This window comes from Microchirus variegatus, assembly GCF_963457635.1.
Source record: "Microchirus variegatus genome assembly, chromosome: 2".
NCBI classification, from domain to species: Eukaryota; Metazoa; Chordata; class Actinopteri; order Pleuronectiformes; family Soleidae; genus Microchirus; species Microchirus variegatus.
In genome coordinates this window covers 3,827,289-3,846,323 of record NC_139803.1, presented here as the reverse complement: position 1 = coordinate 3,846,323, position 19,035 = coordinate 3,827,289, and the positions used below count along the sequence as shown (strand labels likewise).

Sequence of the window (19,035 nt, the reverse complement as noted above, 5' to 3'; positions counted from 1 at the left end):
TTCTCTGAATGCCACACACACACACACACACACACACACACACACACATGCAGATACGTGCACACACACACATATATTCACACACGTACAGTGAACACGTTGACAGATGGAGTATACATATCTCTGAATTCTTTGTTTGTATAAAAAAACCCACAACGTCGACATAAATTAAAACACGAAATGAAACTTTTAAGGAAAATATATATAAAAAAAAAAACACTTTACTATCGAAAGTCGTTATGAAGCAACTATACTAACACAGAATATTAGCGTATAGAGGTGCAACACCGAACAAACTACTGTCCAGTGATCTTTAAAGAAAAACTAAGAAAAGCGTAAAAAAAAAAAAAATTGTCTTTATGAGAAACCAGAGGTCTTATTGAATTTTTTTATTAATTATTATTATTGTTTGAACAATTATGATTGTTGTTATTATTATTATTGCCGTTGTTATTATTATAATTGTAAATGTTAAAGAAATGTACACTTCCCATGGTTTTGTTTTTGCTTCTATACTGTAGAGAAAAAAAAAAAAAATTGCTGTCTTCTTTCACTCTTTTCCCTTCTTTACCTTTCCCCCCTTTTCCCCCGGTCTTTCTCTCTCTCTCTCTCTCTTTCTTCGTCTCCTGTGCCTCGTCGTCTCTTCTCCTGTCTTTCACACTTGTTTACTTTAGAGTCCACGTGTCATTGTTGATATATAGCTAACTATTTCTTTGTAGGGGAAAGATACAAAGCACGGCAAAAATAATACAAAAAAAATAAATAAAGAAAAAATCCAAAAGTTAATTTTTGGGGCATTGTACTGTTGTTGTTGTTGTTGTTTATTTTGAGATGCTAGGTGTAAAATAGTTACAGCAGCAACCACTGAGATGTTGCAAAACCCAAATGAAACAATTTGATTTGATAGGGGTCGTACCTATGTTCCCCGGGTCCTATGTATGTAAAAAAAAGGGTCCTATGTTCCCCACTTTGTGGAAGCCTGGGTGTGGAGCTCCAGGGTAAAGGGTTAGGGTTAGGGTTAGGGTTAGGATTAAGGTTAGGGTTAGGGTACAACCCTACGGTCTCATACAAAGCGGGGAACATAGGACTCTTTTTTAGAGAAAGGGTCCTATGTTCCCCACTTTGTGGAAGCCTGGGTGTGGAGCTCCAGGGTAAAGTGTTAGGGTAAGGGGTAGGGCCCTATGTTCCCCGGTCTCATACAAAGCGGGGAACATAGGACCCTTTGGGTGAACAGCGGGGAACATAGGACCCTTTTTTAGAGAAAGGGTCCTACGTTCCCCACTTTGTGAAAGCCTGGGTGTGGAGCTCCAGGGTAAAGGGTTAGGGTTAGGGTAAGGGGTAGGGTCCTATGTTCCCGGGTCTCATACAAAGCGGGGAACATAGGACCCTTTTTTAGAGAAAGGGTCCTATGTTCCCCACTTTGTGGAAGCCTGGGTGTGGAGCTCCAGGGTAAAGGGGTAGGGTTAGGGTAAGGGTTGGGGTAAGGGGTAGGGCCCTTTGTTCCCCGGGTCCTTTTGGGTGAACAGCGGGGAACATAGAACCCTTTTTTTTAGAGAAAGGGTCCTATGTTCCCCGCTTTGTATGTGACCGGGGGTCGTACCTATGTTCCCCGGGTCCTATGTATGTAAAAAAAGGGTCCTATGTTCCCCACTTTGTGGAAGCCTGGGTGTGGAGCTCCAGGGTAAAGGGTTAGGATTAAGGTTAGGGTTAGGGTACAACCCTACGGTCTCATACAAAGCGGGGAACATAGGACTCTTTTTTAGAGAAAGGGTCCTATGTTCCCCACTTTGTGGAAGCCTGGGTGTGGAGCTCCAGGGTAAAGTGTTAGGGTAAGGGGTAGGGCCCTATGTTCCCCGGTCTCATACAAAGCGGGGAACATAGGACCCTTTGGGTGAACAGCGGGGAACATAGGACCCTTTTTTAGAGAAAGGGTCCTACGTTCCCCACTTTGTAGAAGCCTGGGTGTGGAGCTCCAGGGTAAAGGGTTAGGGTTAGGGTTAGGGTAAGGGGTAGGGTCCTATGTTCCCGGGTCTCATACAAAGCGGGGAACATAGGACCCTTTTTTAGAGAAAGGGTCCTATGTTCCCCACTTTGTGGAAGCCTGGGTGTGGAGCTCCAGGGTAAAGGGGTAGGGTTAGGGTAAGGGTTGGGGTAAGGGGTAGGGCCCTTTGTTCCCCGGGTCCTTTTGGGTGAACAGCGGGGAACATAGAACCCTTTTTTTTAGAGAAAGGGTCCTATGTTCCCCGCTTTGTATGTGACCGGGGGTCGTACCTATGTTCCCCGGGTCCTATGTATGTAAAAAAAGGGTCCTATGTTCCCCACTTTGTGGAAGCCTGGGTGTGGAGCTCCAGGGTAAAGGGTTAGGATTAAGGTTAGGGTTAGGGTACAACCCTACGGTCTCATACAAAGCGGGGAACATAGGACTCTTTTTTAGAGAAAGGGTCCTATGTTCCCCACTTTGTGGAAGCCTGGGTGTGGAGCTCCAGGGTAAAGTGTTAGGGTAAGGGGTAGGGCCCTATGTTCCCCGGTCTCATACAAAGCGGGGAACATAGGACCCTTTGGGTGAACAGCGGGGAACATAGGACCCTTTTTTAGAGAAAGGGTCCTACGTTCCCCACTTTGTAGAAGCCTGGGTGTGGAGCTCCAGGGTAAAGGGTTAGGGTTAGGGTAAGGGGTAGGGTCCTATGTTCCCGGGTCTCATACAAAGCGGGGAACATAGGACCCTTTTTTAGAGAAAGGGTCCTATGTTCCCCACTTTGTGGAAGCCTGGGTGTGGAGCTCCAGGGTAAAGGGGTAGGGTTAGGGTAAGGGTTGGGGTAAGGGGTAGGGCCCTTTGTTCCCCGGGTCCTTTTGGGTGAACAGCGGGGAACATAGAACCCTTTTTTTTAGAGAAAGGGTCCTATGTTCCCCGGTCACATACAAAGCGGGGAACATAGGACCCCGGGGAACATAGATACGGTCCCGATTTGATAAACCATAAACTCACGCAAAACCCGCTGTCGTCAAATGTTCTCCCGACAACTGCGAAGTGGTCGCGCCCGACAACTCAGCGGGAGTCCCCCGACAACTATCAAAGTGGGTATAAAGAGAACGCGTCGGGCTCGCGACAGGTCAGGGTTTCAGGCGATTAGCATATAGCGTGCGCTAATTAGCATATACCGCGGACATTTTGGTTCCAAAAAAAAAGAACGGCGGGGGGGGGGGTGAAGGAGGGATCGCTGGACGCCGTACGCGGAGCACCCCCCCGTAACCAAGTTGCCCGATCGCTATCTGGTCGGAGGACGAGATCCAGAAGAAGAAGCTGGAGGAACATCCAGGAACAAGATGGCCGACGTAAAAATGCGGACAGCGGATGCGGCAGAGGCCCGGCTACGATCGTACGGTCGAGTAAAGTAAAGAGGAACGTTGTAATCGTAAGTGTAATGTTTGTGGGTAAGTGTTGTGTTACCATAATGTTGGCATTAGTAATAGTTGCCGTGTTAACGTTGCAGACTTGTACGTCAGTTAGACCGACCGAGAGTTAACCACCAAATCCTTTGCTTGTGTTTGTCAGGTGTTGTTTTTCAAGTCCCGCGAACGGGTTAGGGTTAAGATGAAGGCGGGCGAGCCGGTTGTAAGTGGGTAAGCTCGTTCAGAATAAATAGAATAAACAAAACAGAAGGTTTCTGCGCTGCTGCTGCCGCCGCTAATGAATCATAAAGAAAAAAGATAGCGGGGAAGAAAAGGCTGACAGGAGGGGGGTGAGTCAGATGCGCCCGGAAAAAATATGACTCTGCCATTAACTTCCATGCAATCAATACCCGATTCTGTCGAGAAGCACTCAACATGTCCATCTGTGCACGGGGGCTGGATTTGAAAGCCACCGGAGGTCAGAGTTTGATAGATCGATGTGTTTCTCTTCCGCCGATGGCGAGGCTCCGCGGTCGCCCGTCATAAAGACAGATTGTCAAGCGGCAATCAAAGTAATGGACTTGTCGTGTGCTACCAGCGATGAGCCGCTGATACGGTGGCTGCTGACGCAACACACGAGAGTCAACACCGGACAGACGTACTGTATCATCAGTTTATGACGATTGCGGAGGTAGATCTGGCTGCTCCGCTGTGGTCGATGGGCCATAAAAGTGAGAATGTCCCCGTGTGTGTCCTCAAAAACTGAAATGTGTGTTTTTTTTTAATAAACTATTTACCTGCCATTCCTGATCCATCTCCATCTTACTAATTATTTGATGAGTAGCAACTTTATTTGATTGATTCTTTATTAAATATAATGTTATTGTTTGATTCGATTGGTTTTGTTTGCGTTGATGATTACAGCACATGCACATGCGAGAATGATTTTGGTTAGTAGCTAGCTACATTTTCAAAGTTGTCAAACAACGCAAGGAGCACATTTTAATTTCTACAAAGTTGAGGTTTGTTGACACCTGCATCTTGTTTGTGTAAACATTTTAACCGTCTATGTAATTTACTCTATTCGCACAAGTTTAGCATTACTTGGGGACCTCTGGTAACCCCAGGTTATAAATCAAGTGCCAATAGGGCTTTTGACAACACTATAAAGACAGTGCATGCTAATTATTGTGTGTGATTGTGCAGATTCAAATAAAGGCAAGTTTATTTTCAAGATAATTATTGGATCACAAAATTAATACTGAAGAATATTTGCTTTGCTGTAACGTTGACTGTTTTTCCATCTTGCATTGTGCAATTGCCTGTTCATTTGTATTTGTTTTTGGGTTTTTTGACACATTTCTCTGATATTGCAGATGCAGTAGATGTTTTCACCACTGTTACTTACAGGCTGGATTGAGAAATACAGTCTTTGAGTGAGCCGTAACTCTCCTGCCGATGTTCTTGGACTTCCACACAGTACAGTACTTTGACAGTGAGCTGAGTTTCTTCTCGAAAACGAAAAGTATCTCGGAATGACTTGAAATTTACAATCATAATAGTCGGCATCACCCTGAACAAGGATCAGTTGAAAATATTTGCAAACCTCTTAAGGAATAATTTTCAGGAATTTTTGAAATTCAGGAAATGATCCATTTTCTCTGATGCACTTTGACAGTGAACTGACTTTCTTCTCAAAAACAAAAAGTATCTCAGAATGACTTGAAATTTACCATCATAACAGCCAACATCGCCCTGAACAAGGATCCGTTAAAAATATTTGCAAAACTCTTAAGGAATAATTTTAATGAATTTTTGAAATTCAGGAAATGATCCATTTGCCCTGATGCACTTTGACAGTGAGCTGACTTTCTTCTCGTAAACAAAAAGTATCTCGGAATGACTTGAAATTTACCATCATAACAGCCAACATCGCCCTGAACAAGAATCCGTTAAAAATATTTGCAAACCTCTTAAGGAATATTTTTAGTGAAGTTTTTGAAATTGCATGTTTAAAACAGTATTACGAACATACATATATTACATATATTTCTTTACAGGAACATTTCTAACGGTGTAGGTCGGTTTTCCTGTGGGATCAGTCACACTGAGGCTGGGTTTGGTTTGTTTGCTGTTTGCTGCAGTTATTTCTGCTCCTCCTCACAGAAAAAAAAAAAAAAAGAAAAGATTTTCCAGAAAAGTAAACATCAAGTATATCCAAATACACTGACATTATATGCCCAAACAAAAAGAAAAACTTTGCTTAAAGTTTGAAGGCCTTGTCAATTCCAATTCCATTTTAAATTCAACAATCAAGTGTTTATCCTGTGATTGTGCCTACCGTAGCTTTAATAATGCCGCCGCCGCCACAGAAAACTGGCCAATATCTGACTACAGTTATTATCCTCCTCAGCTGCTCGACCGTATGAAAATCAGAACGCCGCTGCAATCATCGAGGGGCAATTACCAAAATCAATAGACATATACACACAAATGAGATAGGGACGAGGCAGACAGCAGTCAGCTGTATTCTGTATTCACCAGTGTTTATGACATGGCAGTGAACGTCCTATAATCCGGCCATTAATGAGAAGAGGTTCGCCGAATAACTCGTTGCATTATCGCCCTGACGCTATAGTTTCGCCGATCAACATCCTGGAGCAGGTTCACAATGCAGAGTTTCCCCGTTTACGAGTCGTTTACGACGATCATATTTCATTTCTACGAGTCGCAGTAAATATCGTAGTCCAATCCCGAACGCAAACTCTTCATATTTGGTTTGTGTGGTGGATTGGATGCTGATTTTTTTTCCCCATCTTGAATGTGACCCTTATATACAATATATTGCGGTAGTCGTTGGTTTCCGTGCACAGTTAAACGGGGGAAATACTTGTAGGTCAAATATGCCTGTTCATTTGGACTGTAGGCCTGATGTGCAAGAAAGAAAATGTTCTCATAGTGGCCACACTGGGTACTGCAGCAAATGTGATGAATTAGAGTTGAATACAAACATGTTGAGTGAAAGAATCGGGAGGTATAAAACTACTTTTAACATGTTGTTATTGTTCCTAATTATTATATATATTTATATATAATTATACAATTAGGGAAATCGGGCAAAAAAAAAAAACATGGTTCCTTTAACACATATAAACTAATAGCCACAGTCAATTAAATAAACCATTAAATTGATAACTGACTCTGGTATTAGCTTGTAACCGACAAAAGCACAGATTTAGACAATCCAGTCACGATGCAGGACCACACACTCTGATTCCAGGGATTTTGGGATCTCGCTGAAACTTGCATTATTAAAGCTATAGAGCATTGGTTCTCAAAGTGCGGCCCGCGGGCCAATGGCGGCCCGCAGAAACATTTCTGGCGGCCCCGCAATGAATTACAGTTGATAGTTTTAATCCAGGAGCTACTAAGCTTGTTAAATGTTTATTGGACATTACTGGATACAGACCAATAAGTGTAAACTGTACAACTGTATTTACTATGTCATAAAATTTTGGATGACATAGTGACACAGTATAGTATGACGTTTTTGTCAAATTTTGGCATTTAAATATTTTCCCCAAAAATTTTTACATTTTGGACGACATAGTATAGTATGAAGTTTTTGTCAAATTTTGGACCAAATTTTTTTTTCAAAAAAATTGTCAAATTTGGGACGACATAGTATTGTACAACGTTTTTGTCAAATTTTGGATCCAAAAACTTTTTCCCAAAAAATTTTAACTTTTTGAACGACATAGTATAGTATGACGTTTTTGTCATATTTTGGACCAACATTTTTTTTTTTTTTTAAATTGTCAAATTTGGGACGGCATTTTTGTCATTTTTGTCAAATTTTTGACCAATTTTTTTTTTGGAAAACAATCGTCAAATTTCGGACGACATAGTATTGTACAACGTTTTTGTCAAATTTTGGACCAAAAACTTTTTCCCCCCAATTTTTTTTTTTTTTTTTTTATTTTAATTGTCACATTTTTGACAACGTAGTACAGTATTTTGGTTTTGTCAAATTTTGGATGCCATAGTTATTACAAATGGGATTTCTTTCAGTTTTTTTTCGTTTTTCTTCCTTTGGCGGCCCTCAGTCCAATGTTGGGTTCCTAAATTGGCCAATAGGTATCAAAACTTTGAGAACCCCTGCGATAGGGTTACCAGGTATTAGCTGAGCCGACAGTCCACCTCCGTGTCTGTTTACATTCTGAAGTCATGTTAAAGCTCCCATAGACCGGAAGTTCCAATTAACGCTGTTTTTGGTGTGTATCTGTGCCCCTAAAATTTAGAAAACATAACAGTTCAGCCACTGCTGATGATGTGCGACAGGACCACTCTATAGCTTTAATAATGCAAATTTCTGTGAGATCCCAAATCCCAAATCTGGAATCTCCAGAGTGTGTGGTCCTGCATCTCCACTGAATTGTCTAGTCTGGGCTTTTCTCAGGATTCACTGAAAAATCGGTTACAAGTTCGTTGTGTCTGTGGTCTTTTTTAAAATTCAAGTCAGATTTGCAAAATCCTCTGGTGTGGAGCAGGGTTTACTCAAAGTGCTGAGGTTTACTCAGAGTGGCAGCGTAGCATGAAGCAGTGACTGAGGCAGTGGCCGAGTGTGTTGAGGTCTGGCATAATCAGGAAGAAAGTGCTTGCTTTCTTTTTTCGGTCGTTTAAAATGATCACGAGCAAATCTGGATGAAGTTGAAAAATGAAAAATGTGTCTCGACTTAAAGGCGCCATATGTAAGAATGTGGCCAAAAACGGTTACTACGTTCAAATTCAAAATACCGAGGTCTCTCTCGGTGTATTTGTGTTTCTGTGAGTGGATTAAAATGTTGTTTATTTTTATTGGATAGCACGAAACTTTAGATTTATTTTTCATTTGTGTGGTTTTATGTTTGCTGTTCAATCTGATCTGATAGTGCCCTGTTGTTTTAAGCTCACATAGAGTGGTCCTGTTGCACATGTATTATGGTTATGGAGGTCTACTTACATACATTAACTTGTTTTTATGGTCAAAAACCTCCTAGTTGCTGTAAACGAGCCAATAGAAATCCTCTTTTCTGACGCTGTTCCCCAGCCGTGATATTTCAGACATAAATCTCACCCCCCAGAAGACAGACTGTGTTGTGATTGGCCAGCCAGCGTAGAGCCTTCCCAACTGTCTTGTGATTGGCCAATACCCGGAAGTGACATATTCAGCACACCCGCTCTCAGAAGCACAGCTCCCCCCTCTGGAACGGTGGATGCACTGCTCCTCATTATCAAAACATTGTTTTAACAGTGTTTAAAAATAGCTTCTTCACGACTCCCCACCGCAGTCCCTTTGACGACCTTTGACCCAGAGTCAGACCCAGAGTCAGAAGACACTGATCGTGAAACACCTCCACAACGGACGTTATTCTTCTTCTGCGGTTCAATGTACGCAACCGGATGTGCCCGGACTAGTACCCGGACTAGTGCCCGGAGCAGGACGATCTGCTGTTCAGGAGAACCAGTGTTTACGTAACCGGACCGGGTTTTTTCAGAGATCTCGCTGAGCCCGAGATTACAATAAAACACAGCGTTCTCAGCAGTGGCTGAACTGTTTGTTTAGAACCTTCAGGGCTTCTTAAACAAGGTAATGACGCAGATACACACTTAAAAAAACAGCGTTAATAGGAACTTCCGGTCTAGGTCCGCTTTAAATAAAGTTTGTGCTTTGATTATATCTGTGATTGTAATTATTTGTACAATGTAATGTTGCTTTCGCTAGTCTGAGTAGTTTTATATTAAGATATGAAACCGTGGCCCAAAAACCGCGATGCATACCGAGATGTGGGAAATCTCTACCATTGGTGTCCCTAATATATATATTAATCAACATAGAAATAAAATAAAAACTGTTATGACCACGTTCCACGTAGAAAGAAAAGAAAATCACTTATTTTTCCTCCATCAGTGATTTCTTGCAATAACGGTTCAAGATGAACAATCCAATTAGTTAGAGCAAGGCCCTTTTATTACCAGAGAGCAGCGCGTTGTATTTCTCAGTCGTGAAGATTGTGTTATAAACTGGTTAATTATTTATTTTTTTCCCCCTAGAGTGCTGTGTATCCTCACTAGACCACCACGCTTAGTTAAATGTCTGTCACTTATATATCTACATTGCTGGTGGTTGGTTTAGAAGAGACTTAACATAAGCTTGAAATAAGACCCACAGGAGGAGCAGAGAAAGAAATCTTTTGATCAGAGTGGGAGTCGTCGTCATCTGGAGACTTCATTTCCTCACTGACATTTGGCGTTGGGACCCGATAATTAACTGGCCTTTTCGTTTGCAAGTAAACGTGTGATGCCAGTGCACGAGATTGCTGATTAGTTTAAAAGCCGACAACAACAAACAGGAATGTGCTGTTTGTTTTTTTTTATTTAGTCTACGAGACGTTTTAGATGCTAGCGTTTCCCACGCAAGCGACACATAAAAGGATCAGCCAGAGGAATATTAATGAGCTGAAGGTTTTAGTTAAAGGGGTTCGTTCTGATGTAGTCGTCACAAGCTGCACTTAAGCCCAATTTATACTCCTGCGTAAAGTGCTCTACGTAGGTTACGACGTCACTGGCAAACTATAAATACGTCGTATCTTAACACACACAGCACATGTTTAGACTCTAAATGGCCAATTTCTCGCCTCAAATTATCTTAAAACTGTGTTCCGTGACGCAGAAAAGTGAGAAACGGCCACTGTAGCCAAAAGCACAACAACCTTTGCGTTAGCGACCCCTACTGATCGAGCGCGTATCCGTCACCACGGCGCAGAAGTATGAAGGCTGGAGGGGTCTCCGTGGTTACGCAGTCGGAGGAGTATAATGTGGCCTTAAAGGTGAAGTAAGTAGTTTATAGTGACATCTAGAGGAGAGGCTGAAATTTACAACAAAGAACTGCTCCTCTGCTCACCCCCTCCCTTCCCTGAGCGATACGGTATCCTCAGCCGGTCAAATGTCGTCCTCGTCAAAACAACGAGGTCTTTTAGGTTATCGTTTTTTTGACGTAACTGGCAACCCATGGTTGCTCGGCAGCTGAGACTCTACTGACTGCAATGATTGGTAGACGACACATTTTTTTGAAATCTCGAGTTTCCAAAAAATATGAAAAAAAGCAATTTGAAAAAAAAAATGTTTTCCATAATTTTATGGAAACTCGAAATCTCGACTTTCCAAAATATATGAAACAAAAAGAAATTGAAAAACATTTTTTTTTCCACACACTTGCTGCAGATGCACGTAACACGGGTGCATTCAAGGTGTTTTTCCAGCATAGGAATTTACATACACGTCGCGGCATGCTGCGCATTAATCGATTTTCTTCGATTATAATGTGTTTAGTATCGTGAGAAGCCAAAATCAAAATCATGAATAAAATTCAATTAATCGTCCAGCCTTAGTTTAGACCCCCCTCAAATTTTGCCTTTGAGGCTTTCAGGGGGTCTCGAGTGTTAATCAGGGGGGTCTAACCCCCCCAGACCCCCCTGTATTTCGCACAGTGACTGTACCATTCCAAACTGTACCGTACCGTACTGTACCAAACCAAACCAAACCAAACCACGGATGGAAACGCATCTTACCTTATGCAACTACATTCCAACAAATGTGAGCAATCCCTTTATTGGAAATGATTACGTTCAATACAACAGATCACGTTTCCGTCGCGTCAAGAACTCAGACATCGGGGAACACTTTGGATTTGAGCGAGTGTTTGGCTGATAGCCACGGGGCTGCCTGCACCGCTTCACACAGAGCCAGACTGACGGACTTCCCTCTGGACATTCCCGCTACCACAGGTGGAAGGTTGGGCACGGAGAGGGGGAAGGTTGTCCGTTCTTCGCCTACTTTTTTCCAGGAAGGCACGAAGAGGATCTGGGGAACGAGGCTGTACAGCTGGAAGAGGAACACGGCCACCGCGTGAACGCAGGCCGGAGGGTCGAGGCTGGGGGTGAAAAGCAAGAGAGCGTGGATGGCGTGGATGGGCAGACACAGCAGGACTAAAAGGGAGATGGACAGCGCCAGGGTGCGGACCTGGCAGGAATCTTGTTTTGAAGGGTCCATTTGACCGGGTGTCTTCCTGTGCTTCATGCAGAGCACGCTGAGGTAAACCGCCGACAGACAAAGCAACGGCAGCATAAAAGCCATCGTCCCGTGAACATAGACGAGAAACGTGGGCGTGAGAACGGTGTCGGGAGAACACACCACCCAGTGGCTGCTGTGGATCTCGGCGTAGGTGAAGTTCTGCATGTCCTCCACGTAAAACTTGGACAGGAAGCCTCCGTACGGAAGGTGCTTCCCGATGATCTCGCGGTCGTGGTGGTACCGCGGCGGGAGCGTGGCAGGGCCGAGGAGCGGCGAGGAAGTCGTCCAGTTGCCGTCCAGCTCCAGGCCCGTCGTGCTCGGACCGATGCCGCCGTTTTTGCGACCGCCGAGGACATCGGGGCTGAAGAACTGCGCGAAGGACGACAGAACAGAGGCCACCCAGCACAGCAGGACCACACCCAGAGCTCGACGACGGGTCACCATGGACGAGTACCTGCCACCCAAAGACAGGACGCATGTGGATATATTTGAAACAAGGCTACACTGATGGGAAAAACTCTTCAGGCTGCTGGTTGTTAAAGGGATAGTTCGGAATTTTGGTCATAAGACCTATTTTCCAACTCGGCCGGTGTGATGGAGACGTCTGGAGACGTTTTCAAGAAATGTCATTTCGCTGGTGCTATGGCTAGCGCAAGTCAATGGTATCAGCTAGCATGGCATTAGAAACACTCATACAGACTCCACAGTGCAAATCAATTGTAACGGCAGACTATCGATGTACATATCTGTGTTGATAGAATGTTTGAAATAAAACCAACATTGCAATTTGAAGGATTTATGTCTCATACTTCCTGTTAGGCCAGGGGTTCTCATGGTGTTGATACCTGAGGGCCAATTTAGGAACCAACCTTCGACATAGTATAGTATGACGTTTTTGTCAAATTTTGGACCAAACTATTTTTTTCAAAAAATTGGCACATTTTGGACAACGTAGTATAGTATGTTGGTTTTGTCAAATTTCGGACGCCATAGTTATTACAAATGGAATTTCTTTCAATTTTTTTCTCTTTTTTTTCCCTTTGGCGGCCCTCAGTCCAATGTTGGGTTCCTAAATTGGCCCTCAGGTATCAAAACTTTGAGAACCCCTGTATTCTATGAACTGGATAGATCTCCGCCCCTTTTAGCTCTTTTAGCGCGTACATGAACAGCGAAAGGCAGGACGGGAGTACGCTAACGACGTTGCGCTAGCGGATTTCATGAACACCGACGTCGGCTTTAAACCGTGGATTTGTAAATAAATGCAAAACCAACGTTAGTGAAGTGAAGACAGTAATCTGAAAAGTACAATGACGTAGTTAAAGATTAAAAACGATCAATAAAAATGGGTTATATTTATGTTTATTTTTAATTTGTGTGGTTTCGTGTTTGCTGTTTCATTTGATCTGATAGTGCACTATTGTTTAAATAAAGTTTGCGGTTTGATTATATCTGCGAATTTAATTATTTTTTTACAGTGTAATATTGCCTTCGCTATAGTCCGAGTAGTTTTATATTAAGATATTGAAGTCGTACTCTTCCACTGAAAGACAGGATTTGTGGTTCGCTGTCAATCACAAACGTAAAAGCCTTGAGCCTATTGATATTTACTCAGCCGCCTCTCAGACGCACATATAAAGAAACTGAACAAACAGCCTGTTTAATGTACTGGTGTTCCATATAATGGCACATCTTGACATGTTTACTGTTTTTTTTCCCTTTCCTTTTTATTGATTTTTTTCATTACTGCTAAAAGCACACTTGAGAGCGTTGGTCGACTGTTGCCACCCACACTTCGCCTCCCCACCACACTCTGTATAAGACAGTATTAAAGTGCTGTATGCAATTGAAATTGCATGGAAAAAAACACATTTTCTCACCTTATATAAGCAACTGATATTTGTGCTGTTCCAGTTTTTGTTTGTTATTTGGAACTTTAAATCAGATTGAGGATTGAACTTGCTAATTTCACAGTATAGTATGACGTTTTTGTAAAATTTTGGACCAAATTTTTTTTTTTATTCTTTTTTCAAATTTGGGACGGCATATATGTCATTTTTGTCAAATTTTGGACCGAATTTTTCTTTAAAAAAAAATGGACAAATTTGGAACGGCATAGTATTGTACAACGTTTTTGTCAAATTTTGGACCAACATTTTTTTACCCAAAAATTGTAAAATTTTGAACGACATAGTATAGTATGACGTTATTGTCAAATTTTGGACCAAATTGTTTTTTGGGGGAAAAAAATGTCAAATTTGGGACGACATTGTATTGTACAACGTTTTTTGTCAAATTTTGGACCAAAAACTTTTTTCCCCCAAAATTGTAAAATTTTGAACAACATAGTAGAGTATGATGTTTTTTGCAAATTTTGGACCAAAATTTTTTTTTCAAAATTTTTTTCACATTTTGGACAACGTAGTATAGTATGTCGGTTTTGTCAAATTTTGGACGCCATAGTTATTACAAATGGGATTTCTTTCAGTTTTTTTTCTTTTTTTTCCCCTTTGGCGGCCCTCAGTCCAATGTTGGGTTCCTAAATTGGCCCTCAGGTATCAAAACTCTGAGAACCCCTGCTTTTAAAGTAAAAATCAACCTTTTCTCTCCAGACTCACCTGTTTGCTAGGCGACAGCGCAGGTGGGCGTCCAGTACGATCAGTGTAAGCAGGAACATGGTAAACTGCCTGACCAGCAGGGGGAAGCACACCAAGGTAATGCAGGTGTACAGACACTGGGGGGTCCTCAGGTTGACCAACACGGTCACCGGGACTTTCAGTGCACCCCCCACTGCGCCCACCCAGCCCAGGCACAGCTGCAGACAGCAGGAGACGCTGCCCGGTCCACTTCCGCCGCTCCGGGTTCCCTCGCTCTGGTTTTGTGCCACGGCGCTGGCGCCGCCGCCGCCGACCGCCAAGCACAACCTGACGCTCACCACGATCACAGCCACAGCGAGGATGCACTGACACAGGGAGTACAGCCACATCAGGTCCATGTCTGCAGCAGATGTGTGCACAAAAACACAGATAATGAAAGAAAAAGGAAAGAAAAAAATATTGATGCTTATGCAAATCAGGTCTGATTCACAGCCACTCAATTCACTGACATTTACTTAATGGCTCTTTCAGCTTAGCGGCGTCGTTTGGGATTTACCAGCCACATTGATTAATGTGATTCAAATCTTATTCATTAAACGTGACATTTGACAGCCTCGCGTTCACAAACGACGAGTGCGTTGCACCTGCAACGCAACTGTCACCGCTGCACAAATAAAAATGTCATATTTGTGGGAGATAAGTACTTGTTTGTAACATTTACTGTTACATCTTTTCGAGTTTCAAGTTTTTTTATTTGCCATTTATGCGTAAAGGCACATTGGAAATATTTTGCTGGTTCTACGAGTCAGTTTTTTTTTTTGTTTTTTTTGTTTTTCTTTTCTTTTCTAATAAACAAATATCTACATAATAATGTAAATCAACAGAGGCACCCGGAACAAGGTAATAAAAATGGTTTATAAATAAAATATTAAGTTAAATAATCACATCTGACAACTATGTAAAAACTGTGAAAAAGCTTTGGTAAATAAATTCTAAGTAAGTAATTCTAAATAAACTACAGCAATCCAAACTTTTTCTTTTCTTTTTTTTTTTTAGTTAATTACTCTTCGGGGCCCTCTACTGGTCACAGGGCCCTAAGCAGGCAGCTTATTTCGCTTATGCCTTGGGCCGGCCCTGATAATAATTATAGAATTTGATGCATGTGTTAACACGTGTAATTAATATGAATTAATGTCAAATTTGATCTCTCATGATCAGCTTTAAACGATGTAAATTAGGTCAAAGTGACACAATTCTGATTTAATAAGTCCCACTTCTGTGTTTACGCAGCGTTGACATCACATCACTGGTGACTGGTGCAGCACCAGCGGTCATTTGGATAAACAGACTTTTGAGGTTAAAGCAGACTTAGACCGGAAGTTCCAATTAACGTAACGTTTTTTTAGTGTGTATCTGCGTCATTACCTTGTTTACGAAGCCCTGAAGGTTCTAAACAAACAGTTCAGCCACTGCTGAGAACGCTGTGTTTTATTGTAATCTCGGGCTCAGCGAGATCTCTGAAAAAACCCGGTCCGGTTACGTAAAACAGCGGTTCTCCTGAACAGCAGATCGTCCTGCTCCGGGTACTAGTCCTGGTACATCCGGTTGCGTACATTGAACCGCAGAAGAAGAATAACGTCCGTTGTGGAGGTGTTTCACGAGCGACAGTGTCTTCTGACTCTGGGTCAAAGGTCGTCAAAGGGACTGCGGCGGGGAGTCGTGAAAGAAGAAGCTATTTTTAAACACTGTTAAAACAATGTTTTGATAATGAGGAGCAGTGCATCCACCGTTCCAGAGGGGGGAGCTGCACTTCTGAGAGAGCGGGTGTGCTGAATGTGTCACTTCCGGGTTACTGGCCAATCACAACACAGTCTGTCTTCTGGCGGTTAGGGTTGAGTCTGAAATATCGCGGCTGGGAAACAGCGTCAGAAAAGAGAGATTTCTATCGGCTCGTTTACAGCAACTAGGAGGTTTTTGAGCATAAAAACAAGTTGATGTATGTAAGTAGACCTCCATAACTAACATATATGTGCAACAGGACCACTCTATGTGAGCTTTTTATTAAAAAAACTGTGATGCAGGCATGTGCCAGGAGCAGAGAGATGTCCGGTGACAAACCACATTATTCTGATAGCTCTTGGAGAGCTGTAAACGTGCCTGGCGAGAGTGAAAAGGTCAGCGCTGGAGACTCGACAGAGCGTCTCCACGGAGAACGTGAGCACCACCACGCAAAACGCAATAGCAACAGCAACGCACACCGAGCTGGGTTTGACACTCTCTTCTGTTTTTTTTTTTCCATCCACCATACATTATCACACACACACACACACACACACACACACATCTCCTGGAAAACAACGGAGACATCACTGACCCTCTCCCCCCCCCCCCTCAGGTGAGTCGTTCCCAGCAAAAAACGATTGGCAGCTAATTTGAGCGTGTTCTCAAACAACACCCTCGCGTGCAGCGGCGAGATTTGCTGCAGCAAACATAAGCCACCTGTCCACCCCCCCCCCCTCCCGCGTAATTAGTCTGACCTTATCAGAACATCCGGCGGTTGGCGTCACTTTTTTTTCCCATAATAATTGCGGCTGGATGAAATAACCTCTCTCTCCGTAAACCGCGTCATAATCGCTTCTACACGGTCGTCTCCTGTCTCGCACACTCGAAGGGCTTCGGCCAAATTGATTTACTGGAGTAATTAATGGAGCCTAATCCACCTGATGTGAGTGTTCAGTTCATATCGGTTGCCACTTCCTCTCCGTGTGCAGAAACGGACAAAACCATTCACACCTACGTTCAATTTAGACCAGGGGTTCTCAAATTGTTGATACCTGAGGGCCAATTTAGGAACCCAACTTTGGACTGAGGGCCACCGAAGGAAAAAAAAAACAGAAAGAAATCCCATTATGTAATTTTAGCGTTAACATAATAACGCTTTATAATTTACTGGGTAATTACCCAGTATTTTGGCCATTGTTCTTACCTTCTAATTACAGGTTAATCTCCCATTTGTTGCGCAATACTGTTTCACCACCACCAGGTGCCACGCTGCAGTATTGGCTATCTTCCCTGTCAGATGTGGGCTTGTGTGTGGGTCTTTTCCACAGAGCCATTTTGGAAAAGCAATTTATTAAAACATTAAAAATGCAAAATTACAAATAAAATAATTGACATTTTGTCTGGTTATAAAGGATAAGAAAGCATGCAAAGTGTGTTATGTATGTAGATCATATATGTAAAACTGGAATTTGGAAAAAAGATTTTCAATGACGCTGTAACATGTTTAGTCACAATTATTTTTGACTAATATTGAAATCATGATTAATAGACACGATATTCATCGATTTCAAAACTTGAGTATTTATTGAACCACCAAAACTCAACTTTAAATATATTTATAAAGAACAGCCAGAAATTACAGAGCCCCCGAAGTGACATGACGAAAAAAAAATGACTTTTTTTTTTTTTTTTTTTTAAATCTCGAGTTTCAGTCGAGATCTCGAGTTTCCTAAAACATATGAAAAAGTTTTTTTTTTGAAAGAAATATTTTTTTTCCCATCATTTTTTTGGAAACTTGAGATCTCGACTTTCCAAAAAAAATATGAAAAAACATTTTTTTTTAAAAGAAAAAAAAATTACATCATTTTATATATATATAAATATATTTTTTTAAAATTTGAATTTTTTTTTTCCACACACGTCACACCACCGCGCCATGCAGCGCATTAATCGTTTTTCTTCGATTATAATGTTTATTATGATCGTCAGAAGCCAAAATCAAAATCATGAATAAAATTCAATTAATCGTTCAGCCCTAGTTTAGACCCCCCCTCAAATTTTGCCTTTGGGGCTTTCAGGGGGTCTCGAGTGTAAATCGGGGGGAGGGGTCTAACCCCCCCCCAGACCCCCCTCTATTTCGCACAGTGATTGTCTACCACTTTATCCTCACTTTGACTTCACCAGACCTCCTGGTTCTGAGGGACTCTGGGTCGGGCGGCCTTGATCTTGCAAGGATGTTTTTCCGCTAACAGACAGTAGGGGGAGTAGAGACGGCCCCCAATCCCCCCTCACAACAAGACATTTCACCATCACAATGACTCCAGAGCTGTTAAATTAGGGTAAAAGTCCTGCATATTTCTGTTTTAACCAAGAAAACATCATGGAGTCAATTACCTGTGGTGATGCCCTGCGACGACCCGCCGAGTTTGTACAAAGCTTTATAATCTGCGGTCCGTTTGACTCCGGGATCTCTTTCTCTGCCGCTCAGCCCCCCTCTGAACCATCTGGCCCTCACTGACAGAGTTAAACCCGATTCATAGACCCAACACTTATCCACCCGCCCTTCTATCAGCCATCTCTGCAAACATATCAATTGTGTCAATGTTGGAGCACGGCTGCCCTTTCCACCGCTTATGTGCAAAGGGCAACACTCTGCCATACCAGTGGGGACATGTAAATAAGGAACACACATATGCACCTACATGAACATGAACCATGTGTCCATTTTCTCTCAATTCCAATGAAAAAGACAATAATAGACAATAAAAAAGGTAGCTCTTTCTTTATGGAGTGGACGTGAATTGTAGGTAATAAAAGACGAATGGAGATTTTACAGTCATATCTGACACAAAATATAACATTTTCAATAATATTCAGGTCTGGAGACTGAGATGGTCATTCCAGAACGTTGTATTTGTTCCTCTGCATGAATGAATTAGTAGATTTTTGAGCAGTGTTTAGGGTCGTTGTCTTCACATTTGTCACCGATTCCTGGACATTGTTCTCCAGAATCTGTCTGATATTGAGTGGAATCCATGCGACCCTCAACTTTAACAAGATCCCCAGTCCCTGCACTGACCACACACAGCCCCCACAGCATGATGATGGAACCGCCGCCAAATTTCACTGTAGGTAGCAAGTGTTTTTCTTGGAATGC

The 19,035-nt window shown here is 42.5% G+C and overlaps 1 protein-coding gene across 1 annotated transcript; it reads right to left on the bottom strand.

Annotated features, from left to right (window-relative positions):
- Positions 1–11,094: 11,094 nt before the first annotated feature.
- LOC310944269 (adenosine receptor A1) lies at positions 11,095–14,494 on the bottom strand (the record flags this gene model as incomplete). The annotated part of the gene is made up of 2 exons (XM_083910000.1): positions 11,095–11,956; positions 14,118–14,494. The coding sequence occupies 2 exons, from the start codon at positions 14,492–14,494 to the stop codon at positions 11,095–11,097; spliced, it is 1,239 nt and encodes a 412-aa protein (XP_083766126.1).
- Between the last annotated feature and the right edge of the window lie 4,541 nt (positions 14,495–19,035).